General features: G+C 39.9%; 1 protein-coding gene across 1 annotated transcript; it reads left to right on the top strand.

The window, feature by feature from the left end:
- The first annotated feature begins 14087 nt into the window (after positions 1 to 14087).
- Positions 14088 to 15617, top strand: LOC145472351 (uncharacterized). The gene has a single exon (XM_081454943.1). The coding sequence runs from the start codon at positions 14088 to 14090 to the stop codon at positions 15615 to 15617; it is 1530 nt and encodes a 509-aa protein (XP_081311069.1).
- The last annotated feature ends 2923 nt before the right edge of the window (positions 15618 to 18540 follow it).

Below are 18540 nucleotides of genomic sequence, written 5' to 3'. Positions count from 1 at the left end.
CTACATTGTCACGCATCTGTTCAGTAATAGATCACAGAAGACATCAAAATGTGGTAAGAACATCAGTGACACACACCTGAAAAATTCACAGATTCTGTGACACACTCTGGTAATGGCTTATGTAAATATTTTTTGTTTTTACCACATTTTGGTGTTATCTGTGATCTACTCAGGGCAGGAAAAAACCAGGTCTGATTTCCTCAGCCAAGTAAATTTTGCTCTTGGGCAAGTGAAAATAGAAGTTCAGTGGCCCGGTGGGCATGTGAAATTACAATGTAGCCTCGGTAGTCTTGTGAGTCTGACTAAAAATGCCAGCTTGATAAATGATAATTTCCAGTCATTCCATTTCAAAACTTAAGACCTAAAGATTAGTTAATTATTAGGTTGAAAGCAAGAATTAGTTAGGAATCCGAGCGTACTTCATTGGCATTTGTCCTCTGATTTCCTTACTGGCCACCACACTGGACACTAATATTTAAATGGGGGCAAGTGAAAACTGAAATTGACTGGCCCACTGGGCAAGTGACTTACAATTTTTTTCCTGCCCTGCTACAGATGAATGAACAGATGCATGACACATGAAACCTGCATGTGTTTGGTAAGAGCCCAATTTTGTACAAGTAAAATGTACAGCTGTAACAGGTCTCTAAAATGCTGTCTGGTCATCCCAGGGTAAGGCAATCGACTGAAATTGATCCATAAATTGATATAAATCAATAAATTGAAATTAATGTAAGTGTTATCAGTGCTATCAATCAATTGAAAGAAATTCATACTCACATGCTAGAGATGTTTCAAGTTATCAATTTGATTTTACCAAATTTATCAGTCATTAGAGAATCAATTGAACATTGGCCTCTCTTTGTTAGTTCACATAAACTGTAGAAAAATTGTGTCCCTCAACACAATGTTTGATTGTAACTTTTTTATGTAGATTTCAAAGGCACTACCAAAGACCCCCAAAACATAGTCCCTGATACATGTATGCCAGCAAAATATTCTGTTTACAAGATACAATGTTATGTTTTTATGCAATTGTATTCATGATTTCATATTTCACTTTATATCTTTTGTTCATTTCTTTCTTATTAAATGTTGCTTAAAAGATAAGCTAGTATCAGCAAAATTGATAATGCTTATTGAAAATTTGATCACAATCGATTACTCATGACGAATCCTTTTATTGATTTCTGATATCATTGACTAATTCCTATTGATTGTTATGAAATAATCGATTGACTATACTGTGTTGTCCAAGACAGGTAGATTTTCCCTCCTGGGCAAGTTACTCTTCCTTTTTTTTTTCAAGTCCTGTGTAGTTTTCATGACAGTTTGAGGTACATGTATACCTCATTATAATTATTATAGACACTTGAGTAACTTCAGAATACTTACACTAGCATAAGAGAAATTTCTCTGCTGAAGATGGCACATTACATTTTAGCTTACTAGCATTCACATCAGAGGGCAACATAACCTTACAAGAGAATGCATCAGAAGGAATCATAAGGCAATAACAAATGTCGCATGCTCTTACTCGGTTATCGAGAACAGATAATAACAGATAATAAAGCCCTTTATGCACAGCAGGTAAACATCAACAAAGTCGATTCCACAAGCAATGTAACTTCTCCTTGATAATGACACATTCACAACCAAAGGCAAAACGCAGTGTATACGTAACTTGACGTTACTTTACTCTACTCGTTCAATTTATGCAAAACTTGCTTACCTGTTGTTGTTGTTGCCTGTAATCGCTATCTTCAGCTTCTGGGTAACGGAAAACTTTGCCTTGAAACCGTGCACGATGACGAAGCGAAGGTAGAGTGGATTTCGGCCCGCTAAAACAGAGCTCGAGTTCGATGCAAGTTCCAACGAACTGCCAAACATGGCGGGAGAACCGAGAGGACCTGGTACCTAACATGAAGACCGCTGATTCCTGTTTGTTGGAGATCGGGCACTCACAAGGCTGGTATGCTCTTACAAAGGGACTGGGATAACAGTGACGGGAATGAAAGCACAGAACGGTAGCAATCACCAAAAAAAACCAAAACAAAACAAAAAAACAAAATGTCATTTTGGGTACCGAAAAAAAGTCAGCTATTCGGAAAGGCGATAAGTCCTAACGTTTTCGGGAAATGGACAAAAAAGCCCTAATAAGTACGAGATACACAAGCTCCTCTAGAATAACCGAACAGATAAATTTTTTTTTGCGCAACCTAAAATTAACCTACAGAGCTTTGAAAGTACACCAGATAGCCTAAAACAGCGTTTCAAAGCATTCGAGAGAAAACGGTCGTTGGGCCGGCCGTGTCCCTTATGGTTCCCTGCCTAACCTAACTCGCGTCAGTTCAAACTCGGTCACCAGGGCTCTTTCCGTCTTGAACTCACACAGCACGTGACGCTTTCATGGTCCTTCATGAATAAATACGTACGTGTCCGAGAATTAATTTTTCTCTTTTCTAGAGACGTAAGCTTGGGACGCCTGCATGTGCAGTAACAATTCTAGTTTTATTTTGTCGTTGTGGATGCGCGGAAAGTTCACAAGAAGACAGCTTAGTGCGGTGTCGATCAATGCAGCGATTTAGTTTGGTGCATACCTTCTAACCCAACTTCAATTTAAAGCACACTATAGCACACACTTGGATTTTAGAGAAGTTCAAATGCTTCAACGTAAAAGGCACCTTAATGGAGGCTTCACGGTAGGTTTACGGAGCTTTAGGGCGGTGTTACATTTTAACTTTACGCGCCTTTAAAAGGTCCCATTTATTTGTTCTCGATAACCCGAGACAACCCTTCCTCTCTCTCCCCCCCGTCCCCCCAAGTTTAACCTGGCTGGGGTAACTTTTCATTTATTTCTTTGCAAAATCCAACCAACCGTTTACAAGAGGATAGCGAACCTGTCGGTAACTTGGAATTTACATCATTTCAACAGTCTCCGTTGGTTGAACCGTTACACCAGAGTTATATTAAACAAGCTCACTTTTCCGTTACATGGTTTTTGCAGGGTTTAGGCAGGCCTTCTCTTAAATTTAGATCTTTTTTTTTTCTAAGAGTCTCCATTTTACATTAACGTGGTCTTAACAGTTTTTTGAAAAGCCCCCATTATCTCATTTAAATTGTTTTCACAGCCTTTGCAAGGTCCCTCTTTTTAATTTACATGTTTTTAACAGGCTATTTACAGCCCCCCACTGCACCCGTGCAACTTCTAGGTTTTCCATTTACATGGTTTTTATATGTTTCTTACAGGCCCCCTTTTTTCATTGACATGGTTTTTACATGTTTCTTACAGGCCCCTTTTTTTCATTTACATGGTTTTTACATGTTTCTTACAGGTCCCCTTTTTTCATTTACATGGTTTTTACAGGGTTACAAACATAACATTTCCAGACTTTTTACAGCATTCGCTTGAATTATTTACACGTTTCTTACATGGTTTAGCAAAGCAATTTACATGTTTTTTACAAAGGCAGATACTGTAAAAGTGCGTAAAATATTTTACAGGTTTTTACATGTTCTTCAAATGATCATTGTCGACAAAGACAATGTAAATCACTATTTACAGAACATTTACATGCTGTACTAAAAGCTGTAAATTTCCTGTAAATTTATTTTACAAAACCCTAACATGTAAATTGTAATTTACAAAGAATGTAAATCAATATTTACATGCTGTAAATTAAAATTGACATGTCCATGTAAATTTTCAACTTTTCCAGTGCACTGGTGTAAACCATCCCTTGGGTAACTGGCATGATATCCGTGAAGAACACAACCTTTGTTGATAGTCTCTTTCAGAGTCACTAAAAGAAGATTACCATCACTGCTATAAGAAAAATAAGATACTTGTCAGTGAAACTAAATAGAGTCCTGATATAACAAAAATTCAGAGCATACAAGTGACAAAAAAAGGTATTCCAGGAGATTTAAACAATACTGCTGTCAGTGTAAAATGAAGACTACAGACTTTTTAACTGAATCATGTTACCATTTCCATAATTGAGAGCTATATCCAAAAACAAGCTAACTGGAGCATTATTTAGGTTAACCGAAGTAATGTTCAGGCTGACCAGAGTGCAGACTTTCACTGCAATTAGCCTGGATAACCCCAGGGTTTGTACGGGTTCTGGAAGACCTGGAAAGTCCTGGAATTTTTTGTGGCATTTTCCAGGACTGGAAAGTTCTGGAAAAGGGCTACTGGTCCTGGAAAGTTTTTGAAATCTGTTAAACTAAGGTAAAAAAATATGAAATGTATGGCAGACAGGAAGGAGAATTAACATTAAGATCTTGGGAGTGAAAGGGTTAATGTGAATTGTGGAGTCCTGGAAAAAAAATTTCAGTTAAGTTTCTTTCTCCAGGATTCCTTGAAGTGACAAACATTTTTATATTTCAGGCTTTTGATGACAGTGCTGCCCTCCTGGCACAATGCTCTGTTCAGTCCTTGAAATCCATTTTGGATAAGGAGGAAGCAAGAAGAAGCCGGCTTGATGTCAATGCTTACCGCCAAGCAGTTGACGAATTTTGCAATGGTGGAAAACAGGCCGACAAGTTGATGATTGTGGCCTTTGAAAAGGGATCAGGTAGCCCAGCTGGTGTGGTGTTACTTAAGAAGGCTTATGAACCTGTACATTTGAAACCTCTTGGCGAGCATCCAGTTGAGGCTGAAATGAAAAGAACCACCAGGAAACTGTACTGGGAACTGAGCTACTGTATCAGGAGGGCTGACCAATGCTCAATGTGTCTAGGAGATATTTGCATCTCGTGTGGGATAGAGGAAGTGTTCAACAGAGCAAGAAACCATCCGCATGGGGCTAGTACTATCATATGGCTTATTCTTGCAGGTGGATTCAAAAACACACCTGCATTGCGCCTGTACTTGGCACACGGATTTGACATTATTGGTTTACATGTAGGTGCAGTAATGATGGCCCTTTGCAATGTTGATGAAGGAAGTGTTAGGAAGACTTCGAAACTGGTGGTAAGTAAGTTAGAAAGCACATTCCTCCTGCCTCTATTGAAACAGAGAGCAGATTCTCAAAGCCAGAGGTCAAAAACTGATCACAACAGCCAGGAAGCAGGTCCGAGTGGGCTGCAAGACCCAACATCACAAGGTTCTATCCATAGTGTCCAGTCCGGAGACCATGAAAGGGAACCAGATTCACAACATTCAACTGTTGCTAGTGGTGGAGGCTTTGTGCTACCGAGCCAGGAAAGCCAGGAAAGCAACGAGTCAAATGTAAATACATTGTCAAGTTTAATTGTCTATAACAATTAACTAAAAATTAATTGATTTATATATTAATTAATTAACATTAACAGTGCCAAGTAACTAGGAACTCTCATAGACTCATTTGTCAGAACAAATCCAACAAGTTTCTTGTTTGGTGTTCTTTGTAAGATTATGCATTTTGTCGATATCAAAATTTTAGTTCAATTATATACTGATTCTTACTTTTTTCTTATAGCTGTTATGATCATAGGTTGTATACACCTATGATCATAATGTCAACCTACTTCAAAGAATGCAAAAGAAAGCACTACGATTGATTACTTTTTCTAATTCGATGCACATAATACTCCTTTGTTTGTTCAACTTAACCCTCAAGATCATATCAAACTTCAAACTCTCTATTTTATGCACCAATTTGAACCTGGCAAATTACCAAAGATCTTTGATTCATTTTTTAATCAAAACCTCAGGTAAGCATAATGTTAACACTCGCTTTGTAACTAGGTCCACCCACTATGTCCTAAAAAATCGAAACAAATTATGGCAAATCTGATACCCAATATAATGACCTAAGTTATGGAATGAAACTGATCAGAGATTTAAGATCCTAACTTCAAACTTATTTGAAAAATAACTCACCTCACATTTTATTTATTTTTAGTACATGTAATTAATTTCAATATGTAGTATAATTTGCTATTTTCATGTTCCCATTCTGTTGCTTATTTATCAATTTATTTATTTATTTATTTGTTTATTTATTTATATTATTCGTATGTCTGCATGTCAATTATTCATATATTTGTTCTGTAATATTTTCTACCAATTAAGTTGTAAACATTCCGATAAATATCTTTCTTACTACTTCTTTCATTTTCAATTAATGAATGTGGTAACCCAACTAGCTTAGCTTTGTAGTTATTTTGGGTGATCAGTTCCTGAATTTATTTTTAATTTGCGCTGTATGTTAGTAACCTTGATGTGTTTAAAAAACATGTTTAGAGATGCATGCCCTATGAAAACTGATGGCTTTGGCTTTCACAAGGTGAATGTCATAATCTCCTCTATTTGGCTAAACCATCTGTGGTCAAGTGTCAATTGATACCCTCTATCAACTCTCAATCAACACTTCTTTGACATCTCAATTAACACTCCGTGGACACCTCGATCAATACTCAGATGACACTTGATCAACGTCTTGATCGCCACATGATTGACCATCGGTCGAGTGTTGATCGACTTGTGTGTCAATTGACACTTGATGGGGTGTCTGCAAAAATTAGTAGACTCTCAGCTGACTGTTGACCAAGTGATTGAGTGTCAACCAAGGTGTTGATGAAGTATCGATCAAGTGTTGATTGAGGGTCGATTGATGGTCGATCAAGGGTATTGATTGAACATATCGATCAACACTCAAGCCTGGATGCTTTTAGTACACTTACTTTATTTTGGAATTTTAATTATATAAAGAGTACAATTAAGAGTTCTTTTAATGACTAGTTTATCTTATTTAAGATTCAAACATCTTGATGGCTATCCTTTGACAATTTCCAGGATGAAGACCCTGCCAGTCAAAGATCAAAACGTCGAAGGGTCGAAGATGAGACAGGTGATAGACCTCTTTCCAGAAGCCTTTCTATGATTGTTGGTGGCAACACCACTGATGACTTAGAAGAGTACATTTCAACACTTGAGTTCAGATCTTTTGAAGAAAATCTGAGATGCCTGCACTCGCAATCTCTGGTAAAACCCCAAAATGATGTAACTCAAGCAGACATGGTGAGTCAAATAGAGTCCATGGAAACTAACATAACCACACATGGGCAATTTCACTCATTGCTACAAAAGTTTTAAATGTCGAAGCAGCTGGAGTTTTTGAACAATGCCAGAAATGAACATGCGCTGAACACAGCAAAGTGGCTGATAGATGATGGAAGAACCTCTTTGTCCATGAGCTCGCTAAGGGACATTATTAGTATTGGTTGGGCTGTTTATCATTACCCTTTACTAGGCCAGGTCAAATTGGGTTGGGTAACAGCAAAAATAGTGATACCTGCCGCTGTTAACCTTTTCGACAAAAAAGGTTGAGGCAAATGAATCTCTACCTGCAAATGTGATCAGGGCCCAGCAGTCAAGATGTGATGCACCCTATCTACGAGTGTCCCTTGAATTCCCAAGTGAGGCACCTGGTGATGGTGATGGATTGTGCTCCCTGACGGTAACACATATCCATGGCCTGTGCACTAATGATGATGAAGTCGATGATTTACAGACTGAAATGTTTTATCAGAAGATTTATCCAGGTAATCTCGCACAGGTAGGTGTCCCACGAGAGCGCATTGAAATGAGAAGCAGGCTTATAGGCTTTGACACCCAAGAGGCACCAAGAGACCCAGGGAGGAGGGATTGAATATCCCTCAACATTTCTGGAGAGAAGGAAGGCAGTTTCTACAGCAGGAGCTGAATAGCCTGAGAGGAGAAGTACCTATTGATCGGGCCAGAATCCTTGGCGATTGTTATGGAGTTGACCTCTATGGACGCATGTTGCTGGACATCCGTGCAGTTTATGACGAATCTGTTGAAGGCCGGGAAGCTCCAACACTGAGAAGGCTAGAAATGGCAGAAAAAGCCCTACGTACTGGGTATGCATTCCCTACAAATCACTATCTTGTCACTGATGGTTTGTGGGAGGTCTTTGAACAAGCAACGCGACAAAGAAAGGGTGCATTTGGTAGTGACTTGGATTTTGTCCATGTATATGCAGACAGGCACGTCTCCAGCTTGAAGTTGCTACCAGCCGCAACAGGAGACACAGATATGCAGAGTAACTGCATAATGCTCCAAGAAGGACAGATATGTCCTCATGAATTTTAGGATGTATGATTATACAAAAGAGGAACAAAATTGCAGGTGACGATTAGTGATGCTCTAAAACAAATATTATAGTACAGAGAAATAAAATTGCCTGGAAATTGAGAATTACAAGTTTGGCAATGAAGAATTATTATGCAAACATGCCTGGAGGCCTTAAAAAGGTTTAGCAGGCTTAGAGCAGAGATGCTCTAAGACATATAATGCAGTAGAGAGAAATAGAATTGCCTGGAGACCCAGATACCAAGAGTTGAGGGTTTGGCAATGATGAATGATTATACAAACTGCCTGGAGGCCTTGAAAAGGTTTGGCAGGCTTAGAGCAGAGATGTTCCAAGACATGTTGCAGTGGAGAGAAATAAAATTGCCTGGAGACCAAGAGTTGAGGGTTTGGCAATGATTTGGCCTGCAACATTTTTTAACTCTGCCTGGATGTAAAGAAACACATTCAGCCGGTCCCCAGCCCGGAGAAAAGAGGAGGGTTAGTGTGGGGTAACTGATTCCACTCTGTAAAAAAAATGAGAACGGTCTTTGTTATGAGGCAACATATGAACTATCAATTACAAATGAAGTGCAAAGCCAACCCATAATCAAGAACTTCCAACCAAAGCCACAACACGACTGGATCCAAAGCAAAAAGCGAGAGCTAACAATTAAATACTTTGATATGGAAGACATTTTTTAGTAGAGAATTTAATCAACTGGCTCATTGCATCCAAGAAAGTAACCACTGTATTGTCTTCACAGGAGCAGGAATCAGTAAAAGCACAAGTATACCAGATTTTTGCAGTGGAATAAATGCAGTTCTTTCCAGTGGGCCTGGTCTTTGGGAATGCAAGGTCCATGGAATGGAATTACCATTGTCTCACAAGACACCACACAACACAACAGGAACATTTTGAAAGCCCTTCAAGCTCTCGATTTTAATTTTTCACCATTAATTAAATTTTGCTATTAACTTTTTTCGACTATTTTGACTCATAATTATTGTGAAGCATCTTAGGAAATTAGTGACTTGGTGCTTCAGAAATTTTGTTCTCTGTGATATGAATTCGATTCAAGTAAAAAGTACTTTTTTGTCACAACGCCAGCAGTATGCTGAAAAAGAAATTAGGTACATATGTGTGAGAATTAGATGTATCTAAGGTCAGGCTGAAATATTAACCTGGTTACAGGAGCTGGGAATTCAGGCTAGCTCTTCAAATAAATCCTCTTCAAATGAAGTTGAGATTTTGCAAGTAAAGAGAATTATTTACACATTTGTTTTATTACAAGCAATCATTAAAACCAATGATGCTTATGTGTAGAGTCCTCAAAGCAAGGCCCTTTTGAAGAACTGTAACCTTAGTGATAAATGAGTAAAAGAAATAATAAGAACAAGCCAAATTATATCGCAGAAGTTTCCCCTTCCTTTGCATGGTCCTTGGAGCATTGGATAGCACACCACAAACTTCCAGATTTTTGACTACGCACTCTTTGTCAAGTCTTCAAGCGGTGTGAACTTGAGTAATGTTACACTTCCCTCCCAGAAAGTTTGAGAAATGTACTGAAATAACCATACAAAACAACTGATAAGATATCTATAGGTTAAGAAAGGATAAAAAAGATAGGAAATACAAAGCAGTAAGGAAATGAAATTTATACGTGACAGCCATGTGCACAACTTTCAAAGATGATGCTAGGTTGAAGTGACGCAAGTTTAAAGAGCTATAGACATGAATAACAGATCAACAGAGATGTATATACCAAATGTTATAACCACTCATCAAGTTTGTCCACTCTTAACTTCCCACTTTCCATTTTCCATTTCCCATTTTTCTCCTTACTTTTCACTGGCAGGATGTTTAAAAACACATTCAGCAGGTGCCACGCTCAGAAAAAAGAAAGTTGAACAACAGAAATTGATTCCACTCTGAACAATGGGTGTAATTATGTCGGCAGGTTATGAAATGCCAATTACAATCCAAGTGCAAACCATCGAGAAACCTCTGAAGGAACACCACAGGAAAGTCCAGTTACTGAAGCATAAAACACTTCCAGCACCATCTTAAAAGACCCCTGTTACTCTTTAACTATGATTTTTGACTACCAACATTTCCCATTAACTCTTTTCAACTATTTTGACTCATATTTATCTTCAATTTTAATTTTTCACATGAAGCAAACAAAATACAAAGAAAACCCACAAGATCAAATCTCAAGTCACTACAAGACTGTATCCAAAGCAAACAGGCAAACTCACATCTTGTCGCATCCCGTTCAGTCACTGAAGCATCAAACACCTCCAGCACCGTCTTCCAAGACCTTTCCAACTATTTAATAGCAATTTTTCATTATCAGTTAATTTTTTGCTATTAACTTTTCTGACTATTTTGACTCAATTAACTCTATGTTCAATTTTTCAAATGTAGCAGGCAAAATACAAAGGCGACCCACAGTCGAGAAGCTCAAAACCAACATGCTACAGGACTGGATAAAAACCAAAAACCCAGACTTGTTTTGCATCGCATTGCATAGTATTTACTGGTGCTGGGATAAGTACAAGTTGAAGAATAGCAGAGTTCTGAACATCAGAGATCGGCCGACGTTCTTGGCGCAAACTCCTTATTCGTCACTTCCACGGCAAATCTTGAAAAAGATGGTCATGGATCCAAGAGGGAATTTCAACAGATATTGTTTCCAGTCTAAACAATGGGAGTAATTATCTTGCCAAGATAGGAAATGCCAATTAGAATCCAAGTGCAAACCATTGATAAACCTCTGAAAGAACACCACAGGAAAGTCCAGTTACTGAAGCAGGAAACATTTCCGTCTCACAAGACCTCCGCTACTCTTTAATTATGATTTTTGACTACCAGTTTTTCCCATTAACTCTTTTCAACTATTTTGACTCATATTTATCTTCAATTTTAATTTTTCACATGAAGCAAACAAAATACAAAGAAAACCCACAAGATCAAATCTCAAGTCACTATAAGACTGTATCCAAAGCAAACAGGCAAACTCACATCTTGTCGCATCCCGTTCAGTCACTGAAGCATCAAACACCTCCAGCACCGTCTTCCAAGACCTTTCCAACTATTTAATAGCAATTTTTCATTATCAGTTAATTTTTTGCTATTAACTTTTCTGACTATTTTGACTCAATTAACTCTATGTTCAATTTTTCAAATGTAGCAAGCAAAATACAAAGGCGACCCACAGTCGAGAAGCTCAAAACCAACATGCTACAGGACTGGATAAAAACCAAAAACCCAGACTTTTTTTGCATCGCATTGCATAGTATTTACTGGTGCTGGGATAAGTACAGGTTGAAGAATAGCAGAGTTCTGAACATCAGAGATCGGCCGGCGTTCTTAGCGCAAACTCCTTATTCGTCACTTCCACGGCAAATCTTGAAAAAGATGGTCATGGATCCAAGAGGGAATTTCAACAGATATTGTTTCCAGTCTAAACAATGGGAGTAATTATCTTGCCAAGATAGGAAATGCCAATTAGAATCCAAGTGCAAACCATTGACAAACCTCTGAAAGAACACCACAGGAAAGTCCAGTTACTGAAGCAGGAAACATTTCCGTCTCACAAGCCCTCCGCTACTCTTTAATTATGATTTTTGACTACCAGTTTTTCCCATTAACTCTTTTCAACTATTTTGACTCATATTTATCTTCAATTTTAATTTTTCACATGAAGCAAACAAAATACAAAGAAAACCCACAAGATCAAATCTCAAGTCACTATAAGACTGTATCCAAAGCAAACAGGCAAACTCACATCTTGTCGCATCCCGTTCAGTCACTGAAGCATCAAACACCTCCAGCACCGTCTTCCAAGACCTTTCCAACTATTTAATAGCAATTTTTCATTATCAGTTAATTTTTTGCTATTAACTTTTCTGACTATTTTGACTCAATTAACTCTATGTTCAATTTTTCAAATGTAGCAAACAAAATACCAAGCTGACCCCGGTCAAGAAGCTCAAAACCAACATGCTACAAGACTGGTTAAAAAGCAAAAACCCAGACCTCTTTTGCATTGGATTGTATGGTAGTTACATGTGCTGGAATAAGTACAAGTTTGGGAATAGCAGATTTCTGAACGTCAGAGATCAATCATTTTACCTGGCACTCTGCATGTCAACCCAAAACGTGGAAGGCGTTTTGTGGACTCCATTATCAACTTCAACGAGGATCTACCAGAGGATAAGCATGAAGACTGAAGGTGCCATTTAAGTATGGTTTCATAGCACCAAACTCGGTGTGTAAACTGCCATGAATGCTGCCAATAGTTTTCTGTGGAGGGATTCCAAAACGATGGTAATCTCAAGTCTGGGCATATTAGGAAAACCGATGCCCAGTGTCATGGTGGTAGCTTAGCACCATTGACTTCTTAGCCAAGTGCAAATGAAAATTGTCCGAATCTGTGGTTCCCCTTGTACTGAGCAGAATTTCTATTGCAACAACACATGTCGCAGGATGGTCTAAACCCAGGTCATGTTCCCTTTTGGTGGGTTAGCAATAGGGGCGTATTCTTCTTTGCAATGGTAGGAAGAGTCGACATCAAAGAATCAAAAACCATCACTATAAACGCTTGGCTGTCCCAAGCCAATTATTATCCTTGCTGGTTAAACTCTTTCGACAACCTCGTACATTCAACATTTACCAATCGTACTCCCAGGTATTAACGTATGTTCATCAGAGGTATTTTAACTTTATTGACACATCACGACTCTTCATTTTAAAGTACTGACAGTTTCTCCATCTGTGCTCATCGTGATGCTGTTATATGCTTTGGATATTTGAACGCTTTGTGCAAGACGTTGTGAAAGGTCGTTTCTCTCCATACATTTCTTCTAAATATTTCGAGGAAAAATGCAAGTTCTAGTTTTGCACTGAAATTTGCCGGTGCACTAAGTTTAGTACAGCGGGTCATTTGCTATCGAACATTTTGAAGACGAAAAATCTCATGTCTGTTTATAGAAGGGAGCCAATGCCTGGTATCTTGCCCCTAGGCTAAAATAGCAATTAGGAGTGGTTTAAAAAGGCCAAACTTGGTGCCTGGATGCACCTGAAGGCTGTCAATAGTTTCCCATAAAAAGTTTTGAAAATAGTGAAAATCTTAGGTGTGGTCATGGAATAGCAGACAACTGATGCCCGGTTTGGAAGCAAGGACAGCGACCCCTTAACGATAGTTTGAAAGCTCTTTAATTGGTGTCTGCATGCAGCTAAAAATGGCCATTGGTTTCCTGCAAAAAATTTTGAAACTAGTGCAAATCTTAAGTCCGGGCATAGAAGGGGAGCCAACGCCCAGTGTTGTTGCCAAAAGCAGAGGAACCCGTTAACATTAGTCTAAGAGCACCAAACTTGGCACCTGCACGCAGCTGAAAGTGGCCAATAGTTTCCCACCAAAAGTTTTGAAAATGGTTAAAATCTTAGATCCCTGCATAGAAGGAGGACCGACGCCCAGTGTTGTTGCCTAGAGAACAGGGACCCTTTAACGATGGTCTGAGAGCGCCAAACTTGGCGCCTCCACTTAGCTAAGAGTGGCCTATAGTTTCCCACCAAAAGTGTTGAAAATGGTCAAAATCTTAGGTCCCTGCATACAAGGGGGACCGACGCCCAGTGTTGTTGCCTAGAGAACAGGGACCCTTTAACGATGGTCTGAGAGCGCCAAACTTGGCACCTCAACTTAGCTAAGAGTGGCCAATAGTTTCCCACCAAAAGTTTTGAAAATGGTTAAAATCTTAGATCCCCACATAGAAGGAGGACTGACGCCCAGTGTTGTTGCCTAGAGAACAGGGACCCTTTAACGATGGTCTGAGAGCGCCAAACTTGGCGCCTCCACTTAGCTAAGAGTGGCCAATAGTTTCCCACCAAAAGTTTTGAAAATGGTCAAAATCTTAGGTCCCTGCATAGAGGGAGGACTGACGCCCAGTGTTGTTGCCTAGAGAACAGGGACCCTTTAACGATGCTCTGAGAGTGCCAAACATGTCGCATGTAATGAAGATGGAGTGTAGGGTGGTCGAGGAAGATTCTGTCTCAAGGAATGATTCTCTCAAAAATGAACTGAGCAAGTTCTGGGACTATGACACTCTTGGAGTTAAAGAAAGAGAAGATGAATTTCTTGAAGATTATCTGACCAAGGTGAAGTTCAATGGGGTCCATTATGAAGTGTCTCTCCCATTTAAGGAAGAAAACCCTGTTATTCCAGATAACTACTTGTTGGCACAAAACCGTCTCGCATCTTCCTTGAAGAGATTGAAAGCTAAGCCAGACATTTTACAGCAGTATGACACTGTAATCAAGGAACAATTGAGCTCAGGTGTAGTTGAAATGATTGACAAGAGACATGAGGAACAATGCCTTCCTGGAACTGTTCATTACATTCCTCACAAAGAGGTGGTGAAAGAAGATAGAATCACTACCAAACTGCGAGTAGTCTATGATGCTAGTGCGAAGTCTCGAACCGAACCTAGTTTGAATGACTGTCTCCTGCCAGGCCCTGCCTTAACTCCATTGATTTTTGATATCTTGTCGAGATTCCATTTTCACAAAGTAGCTCTGATTGGAGATTTGGAGAAGGCTTTCCTGAACATTGAAATTAATCCTGAGGAGAGAAATTTGTTGAGGGTCTTGTGGATAGATGACATCAACTCTACAAACCCGGAAGTAATCACACTGAGATTCACACGGCTTGTGTTTGGCCTTTTATACTCTCCATTCATTCTGAATGTGACACTAAGGAATCACTTATCAAAGTATGAGAACACTGATCCAAGTTTTGTAGACACCGTTGTCAGCACCTTGTATGTTGACGATTTTGCATCCGGGAAGGACTTGGCAAAGGACGGCTTTGAACTTTACCGGAAATTGAAGTTGTGCTTCGGAGGAGACTTTAACATGGGGAAGTGGGCATCAAACAGTCAAGAGTTAACTGAGCTGATCAAGAAAGAGGAAGCAGCAATATTAGCAACGCCTAAACCATTTCCTGAAGTAACTCTTGCATCAAAGTCTAATGTGGTTGAAGGTGGCTCTTCAAACAATGCTGTGAATGAAGAAACCCTGATCAAGGTGATGGGTGTTCCGTGGGATCGGATAGAAGACAACCTCAAGTTTGATCTAACTACCTTTGCTGGACAAGCCTTGGAAGGAACTCTAACACAACGGAAGCTGTTGAGCACTACTGCTCAATTCTACGACCCACTAGGCCTGTTGTCACCAGTTACCTTGCCACTGAAGTGCATGTTTCAAGAGATTTGCTGGTTAAAGATTGATTGGGACGAAGCCCTGTCAGAAGATCTCACATCACGTTGGAAGGAATTATTTGAAGACATGGAGAGAGTCTCGAGTATTGCACTTCCCCGTTGTATTCTGGATGAGATAGAAGTGGGAGACATTAAATCTATTCAACTCCATGGATTTGCAGATGCCAGCAAATATGCGTTTGGAGCAAATGTTTACATTAAGGTGATGACCCCTAATGCCTGCTCTTCACATCTGCTAGCCTCGAAGACCTGAGTTGAGCCCCTAAGTGGAGAAACAATTCCTCAACTGGAGTTGATGGCTGCCTTAACGTTAGCAAATCTGATGACAGTTGTGTACGAGGCACTGGTCCACACTGTGGAGGTAGATGGGGTGTTTAATTGGACAGACTCTCAAATTGTGTGGTGGTGGATCACTGGAGAGTCTAAGCAGTTTAAGCAGTTTGTGCAAAATCGTGTTCAGAAGATCTGAAGGCGTTGGAAGAAGGAACATTGGAGATATTGCCCATCTGAGCTTAATCCAGCTGACATAGCTTCACGAGGAGCTAAGAGTTCCGTCATTGCATCCAGCGAACTTTGGTGGAAGGGAGCACCATTTCTAAAGAAGGAAGAATTTGACTGGCCAAGCTTACCCAACTGTCAAGCAGGAGGAACCGCAGTCCCAGAAGAAGCTTTAAGGGAATTAAAGCAGGAAAGTTCATCTGAAATCTCAAGAGTTATGACAGCATCAGTGCAAAGTTCTCAGAGCATCTCAGAAGTCATCCAACCAGAAAGATTTAGCAGTCTCAGCAAACTTCTTAGAGTGACCGCTCTTGTGCTGAAATTCCTCCAAAGGCTCAGAAAGAAGACAGAAACACATGATATCAGCATGGAGGACATGAATGAAGCTAAGCATCTCTGGTACAAAGAAGTCCAAACTAAACTTGAAGAAAGAGAGAAATCTAGTTCTACATGGGAGCAATTAGCAGTCTTCAAGGATGAACAAGGAGTTCTACGGTGCAAGGGAAGGATCCAGAATTCATCATTACCGTATTCAGTGAAATTTCCTATCCTGTTACCAAGGAAACAGCACTTCACAAAGTTGGTGATAGTGCGAGCTCATGGAAACGTGAAACACAATGGCGTCAGAGAAACTCTTACTTAAATCCGAGCCCAATTCTGGATTATCAAAGGTCGTCAGGCGGTCAAGGATGTACTCTCGAAGTGTGTCACATGTAAGAAGATCCTAGGAAGAGCCTACAGTACTCCACCCGCTCCACCTCTACCTTTATTTCGAGTTTCAGATGATCTAGCATTTTCCTAAGTTGGAGTGGACTTTGCTGGTCCCCTGTATGTGAAGAATATCTACAAGTCCAAAGGAGAGATGTTCAAATGTTACATTGTTCTTTTCACGTGTGCCAGCACAAGAGCTATTCACGTTGAACTTGGCCCAGACCTTACTGCATCCTCGTTCATAAGAGTGCTAAAGCGATTCTTCGGTAGAGGAGGATTGCCAAACTTGTTCATTTCAGACAATGGGAAAACCTTCAAGGACGGAAAAGTGAAGAAATTTGTTCTTAATCTGAACATTGACTGGAAATTCAATGTTCCCACAGCCAGTTGGTGGGGAGGTTTCTTTGAAATCTGCATCAAACTAGTAAAGCGGTGTCTCAAGAAAGTGCTTGGAGACGCAAGGCTGAGTTATGAAGAACTGGAAACAGTCTTGATTGAAACTGAAGGAGTTTTAAATTCCAGGCCCTTAACCTACGTCTACGATGAGTTATCAGAAGGTCCTCTCACTCCTTCTTATCTTGTGATTGGTCATCGACTGTTAGACCAGTCCCCTGTTGTCACTGAAACTATGAACACGCTGGTCAGACGAGAAAGATATTTGAACAATCTCCTTGCCCAGAAATCGTTGGAAGGAAGAATATCTGACTGGGACCCATGAGTACCAGAAACTTAAGGGAGGAGCGCCAAGAAGGGTCATTCAAGAAGGAGACATTGTACACATCTATACAGACAAGAAACCTAGACAGCAGTGGAGATTGGGGAAAGTAGAGAAACTATTGTGGGGACGAGACAACGTTGCGCGCGCAGCAGAAGTGGTGACAGTGGACAAGTCTCTCAACAAAACTCTTCTGAAACGTCCTATTGAGAAGCTCTACCCTCTTGAAATCAATGAACTTGATAAAGTCATAGCTAATGCGGAAGCTGTACAGCTGAACAGCAGATGGAACATTCAGATGGTCAGGGATGAAGACATCCCAATAGTTACTGTTGCATAAACTGTCTGAACCGATTTGAACACTGAACTGACATTATGAGTTGTAGTTAAAATTTTGCCTCACCTTATGATTTACTCAGTCAATCAGGGGGGAGTGTGTTGTAAATAAGTTAGGGACTGGAGCTGGTTTGACCTGCAAGGTCTGAGTTGAGTCTCCTGATTGACAGTTGAAAAACGTGTGCAAGAAAGGAATCGAAGAGAACGGAAAGGAGTCTAGTGTGGACATTGATCTATCTCTGCATTATGGAAAATATTTATCGGAACACGGAATTAACTCTTAGAACAACATTGTCATATCTCGGAATCTATCAAAGGATAAAAATAAAGAGTATGGATCGATACAACACCCTGCATAGAAGGGGGACCGACGCCCAGTGTTGTTGCCTAGAGAACAGGGACCCTTTACCGAGTCTGAGAGTGGCAAACTTGGCGCCTGCTCGCAGTTAAGAGTGGATAATAGTTTCCTGCAAAGACTAAAAGAGAAATTGAGCTGTATCAGTCTGTAAAGGTAAGACCTGCTCGGTAATGTGTCCCTGGGTATAAAAGGATGGTATTTAAAGGAAAAAGGAGCAAAGTTAAGGAAACGTGCTCAGTTGGTAGCATTAACTGACTGAACATGAAGCTAAATTGTCTCGGTGTAGACAACCAGAGCTAACAGGAGTCATGATGACAGGCAAGAAAACTAATCCAAAGCAAATCTTATAAACATATATTTGATGTCACTTTATGATACCTATAGTTTTGAGAATAGCTTTTGGAGAAACGACCATGTATTCGCTGTGTTACACTGTAAATCTGCAGAGAATTAAAGTGTGGGTGTGTAGGTTTGGCGAAACTGTGACAATCCCCCCCCGGTTTTGCTGGGTGGTTCTGAGCTCCATTGGGAGGAGATAGTCCGTAGGTAATCTGGCAT

Source organism: Orbicella franksi, unplaced genomic scaffold, assembly GCF_964199315.1.
Source record: "Orbicella franksi unplaced genomic scaffold, jaOrbFran1.1 SCAFFOLD_31, whole genome shotgun sequence".
Taxonomy (NCBI): domain Eukaryota; kingdom Metazoa; phylum Cnidaria; class Anthozoa; order Scleractinia; family Merulinidae; genus Orbicella; species Orbicella franksi.
This window is presented reverse-complemented; position numbering and strand designations above follow the sequence as displayed.

Coding starts and splice junctions, on each gene's coding strand:
- LOC145472351 (XM_081454943.1), top strand. CDS start 14,088: ATGTCGCATGTAATGAAGATGGAGTGTAGGGTGGTCGAGGAAGATTCT.